Consider the following 4,382-nt stretch of genomic DNA (forward strand, 5'->3'; position numbering starts at 1 on the left):
CACACATGTATTCTGTGTCTCCACGCGGTTTACAAAGCGTCTTATTTTCTTCACGATAGCCGGACTAAAACTAGACTAAAACTAAAATGATGGGGTTGACTAAAATGTGACTGAAACTAAATTGCATTTTCGTCTAGAGACTATGACTAAAACTAAATCAAAATTTGCTGTCAAAATTAACACTGTTACTGATGTGACTTCATGAGCAATTTGAGATTTCCAAATGCACATACGCACCATAGAATCATGTTGGCTAAGTAATGATACTGGATTGTTAATGATCTTTCTCCCAATGTATATCAGAAAGGAAATATATAGGCTGGGAAAATGTACAACTTATTTTCAATATTTATTCCTTGTGGTCTGCTCTTGTTCTGTTAGCTTGCACATGAAGCTATAATGCCTCCACCCAAAGCCACACCTCTCCAATCCCTCTTGGGTGGCACTGCCCTGCTTAGTGAGGGAATTTCTCAATGGGAGTTTTTTCCTCTAATCTCTAAACAAGCACTTGGGTCTGTCCCGCTTTTACTCAGACAGTTGTAATGAAGAGAGGACAAAAGAAAGAAGGCGACCCCTTTATTTCGCCTCTCTTCAGCAGTTTAATGGCATCAGAACTTGTCATATGTGCTGTCTTTATAGACATAAAATCAATGAACAAAAATATATATGATGCATGTAATCCAATGTTGCACTCTTTAACACTCAATAAGGTAAGAGCTACTGTGATTTACAAAGACCACAATAGTGGTATTGTTTCTGTGGCACTGACTAATAAAGAGGCTTCTGCCATGCTGTCTTCCTCTGTGGATAGTGATCCACTCACATTGTATTGTCCCTGATACACCAGTTACACCTGAAGCACAGGACAGTCACCTTGATGATGTTCATATTGCACATGACATAACACATTACTGTATGTGTACATTATGATCATGTGGGGAGAGAAAGAAAGGAGAGAGAGAGAGAGAGAGAGAGAGAGAGAGAGAGAGAGAGAGAGAGAGAGAGAGAGAGAGAGAGAGAAATGTGCTGGCTATTCCCACATAGGCCTATAAATAATTGTGTTTTGACAGAAAGGCTTTTGATTCCGATGTTCTGCTATATTGTTTCGATCTTTATATTCTAATTAAAATGTTAATTAAACCTCTTAACCAACCTGATCGTTATACTCCTTGTGATTTTTAAGCAACGAAATATGCTGCACATTTGACTTTTCTTGTTTATCTGATAAAAGTTTAAGGCTTTAAAATAAGATTATTAATGCGGGGTAAAAGACAAGCTTTTAAAGTACGTATATTTATTTTTCGTTTAAGATGAACTTTAGTTGAAATTTACAGGCATGTTTTAATTTACACAATTTACATAGCCTATTAGAAAATACAGAAAACAAAAAATACAGCGCAACGGCGCAAAAGTTAGATTTGGTATTGATTTGGAATTTAATTGATTTAAAAGTAATGTTTGCGTAAAGTATGGAACAATCATTAAACGTATAGTTTCTTAAACTGAGTATAAAGATTATCACATATCATTTAACAGCATTTAGTGTTTTAGTTAGTGGCACGGATACTGCATATCAATGCACATTTCCAAAATGACGTAAGTTTCATTGTGAACCATTAAGTTACATTTAGCCAGATGACACTCGTTCATTAAGAACAAACTGCAGGAATATTTAAGTTACTATAAATAGTTAAAAACAAATAAAACAAAACAACTGCATTTACAAAAGTACACAACACAATTTTTTCACCAAAAGCACGTCGGCACACGAACTCGAAGTCGATTTTGAACAATACTGAACCTTGGCAATTATAAAAAAATAAGGCAAATCCTCTATCAAAGCCTTGAATTACGCGGAGCTTATGGCAGCCTCAAACATTTCAGACCCTCACAAATTTAAACTTATAAATTCATTTAAACTAGTGCATGCTCAAAGAATGGCACACGACACGCGAATCTCGTTTAAATAAATGCAATTAGAGTTATCACAAATAAACAGAATGCCTTTTAACACCAATAAATAAATTGGTGACATTTCAATCATTTCACGCATTTGTACGAATAAAGATCTGACGACCTCCACTTATAGCCTGTTGATCTTCACATTGCATAATAAACATTTTTTGCCAAACATGTTTGTCACACTTAGTGGTCGTTTGGCATTTTGCGCGCAAACGTTGTGGGAATACATGAAGGTGACAGTTTTATAACTCCGTCCCGTCTCGAGGGTAAATAAGACTGTTTACAGTGAAGCTATTGTAGAAATGTCCACTGAACTGCGCGCTCTGGCTACCAGTAAAAGAGTTATAATACATTCCACGGTTAACCTGGACACTTTCTTGGAGATCACTTGGTCCACCTGCGTCAGGTGCCGAGCTGGCAGGGTACTGGCTCAGTGTACTAATATTTCGGCTAGAAAGTTCATTTACCAGTCCCAGAGAGCCTTGTCTGGTAGTGGGCGTTGAAGAAGAGCTTAGAGCAGACATACTGTTGAAGAAATTATTGAAGCACGGAGAGCTCAGAATGCCTGTAGGAGATGCGCCTTTGTGGCTTTCATTTGCCGCATCGATCTCAGGAGATGCGGGTCCGGAGAGGTGACTGCTGTCTGTGGGTTTCATCCCTGCAAGCTGTCGGTCATCCTCTGGTTTTGTACTGCTGGCAACACCTGTACTGGATTCTGTTCTGCGCTTCCTTTTCCTACGAAAGTTTCCGTTGTCAAACATCTTTTCACAGTTGGGGTCTAGAGTCCAATAATTTCCTTTTCCTTAAACAATACAAATACGAAAGTTAAAATGTGGAACTTTTCATGGTTTAAACTTATTTCTAGTTAAATTAGATATGTATTTAAAAACGTACACGTGTGCGTCTTGAAAAAAGGCACAGGTAAAAGTTTGCGCACTTGTTTTGGAAAGCTGTGCAACTCACCTGGGTCGTCTTCGTCGCGCGGCACTTTTTTAAAGCAGTCATTTAAAGAAAGGTTGTGCCTGATGGAGTTTTGCCATCCCGCTTTACTCTTCTTATAAAACGGAAAGTTATCTGCCACATACTGATATATTTGACTCAAAGTTAACTTTTTCTCGTGCGCGTTCTGTATCGCCATGGCTATCAGTGCAGAGTATGAGTAAGGCGGACGCACGAGCTTCAAAAGTTCCTCTTGGCTCGCGATGGAGAACCAGCCCAGATCCGGACCGGCGAATCCGGAGGAGTTAGCCAGATATTGCCTTTGAGGGCCGTACGATGGAGGGATGAACGATGCGCTGTTGTTTCCGTGAATGTACGACGAAGATGCGTTGACACCAGGTCCATTAAGCCACAAGTATGGGTTCGGGGTCGGCGTGTAGTCGCCTAGGCCGTATCCTGCTGGTCTCTGCGCCGCAGGCAGGTTCTGTTGGTGGTAAACACTGAAATTGTCACAATACACGGCCATATCCGCAGTCTCGTGTGCGCTTTTGGGCAGTTGCTGGAGAGGGTTGACAGCAGCGGTACTGTTGTTATGGATGGTGTTCATATCTCCTGTACCCCCGCAAGGCCAAATTGGAGCTTTGGAGCTCACGCTCTCTCAGTAGCGCACAATATGAACTCTGCCTGGTTAGTCTTCAGAGGTATTAAGCAACAAGTGTCTACTTTCTTTGTGAGAAGAGTTTGCTCATATATACACTCAAGTGGGCAAATACGGTGTATACTCTTCTATTCTTGTTTCCTGCAGCCAATAGATGCACATTTTCCGTGAAGTGGGCGTGTCACAGACTGGGATTTTGGGAGATGATTGAAGTCATTCTTAAATACAAAGAGCGGCTCAGACAAGCATTTATACACAGAAATCTCATGATATAATATGTTTGTTCCAAAACGTCGTTTTATTTATTAACGTTCTAATTATTTAGCTTCCTGTGAGGAGTAAAAGCTGTGATTTCGTCACAGTATTTCTAAATTCAGTAACCATCTTCATCAGAGCTTTTTCTTTTAAGCACAACCACTACAAATATTTCTAATATCTAAATCTAAACTGTACATTTACTTTATATCGGCATATAGATCCCTTTACTAAAGCAACCCTTAAGGAATTAAAATTAAAACCAAAATCATTACCCCATGATGATAACAACAACAACAACAACAAGTTAAACTTTTTTGTTTCAATGCTGAAGTTTTCTGTACGACAGTAAGTATATTGCATTAATGCGTGCAGATTTGTGTAGCAAAAAGTTTTCCGTGAAAGTCTAAAATAGTTAATCCTCTGAAATATTCTCATCAGGACGTTTCGCTTTATTTAACTTGTTTTAACGTTGCTATTTATACTGATTCATTAAAACAAATCGACCGCTTTTTGTTTGTTTGTGTGTGTTCTCACTGGGATTCCAAGTCGCACCAAACTGACTGAA

General features: G+C 39.1%; 1 protein-coding gene across 1 annotated transcript; it reads right to left on the reverse strand.

Moving 5' to 3' along the window:
• Positions 1–1,408: 1,408 nt before the first annotated feature.
• On the reverse strand, positions 1,409–3,594 carry foxi2 (forkhead box I2). Its single transcript, XM_057342548.1, has 2 exons — positions 2,926–3,594; positions 1,409–2,764 (listed from the first exon to the last, which is right to left on the reverse strand). The coding sequence occupies exons 1-2, from the start codon at positions 3,506–3,508 to the stop codon at positions 2,205–2,207; spliced, it is 1,143 nt and encodes a 380-aa protein (XP_057198531.1). The 5' UTR covers positions 3,509–3,594; the 3' UTR covers positions 1,409–2,204.
• Positions 3,595–4,382: the final 788 nt, after the last annotated feature.

The sequence above is a fragment of the Triplophysa rosa genome, linkage group LG9 (genome assembly GCF_024868665.1).
Source record: "Triplophysa rosa linkage group LG9, Trosa_1v2, whole genome shotgun sequence".
Taxonomy (NCBI): Eukaryota; Metazoa; Chordata; class Actinopteri; order Cypriniformes; family Nemacheilidae; genus Triplophysa; species Triplophysa rosa.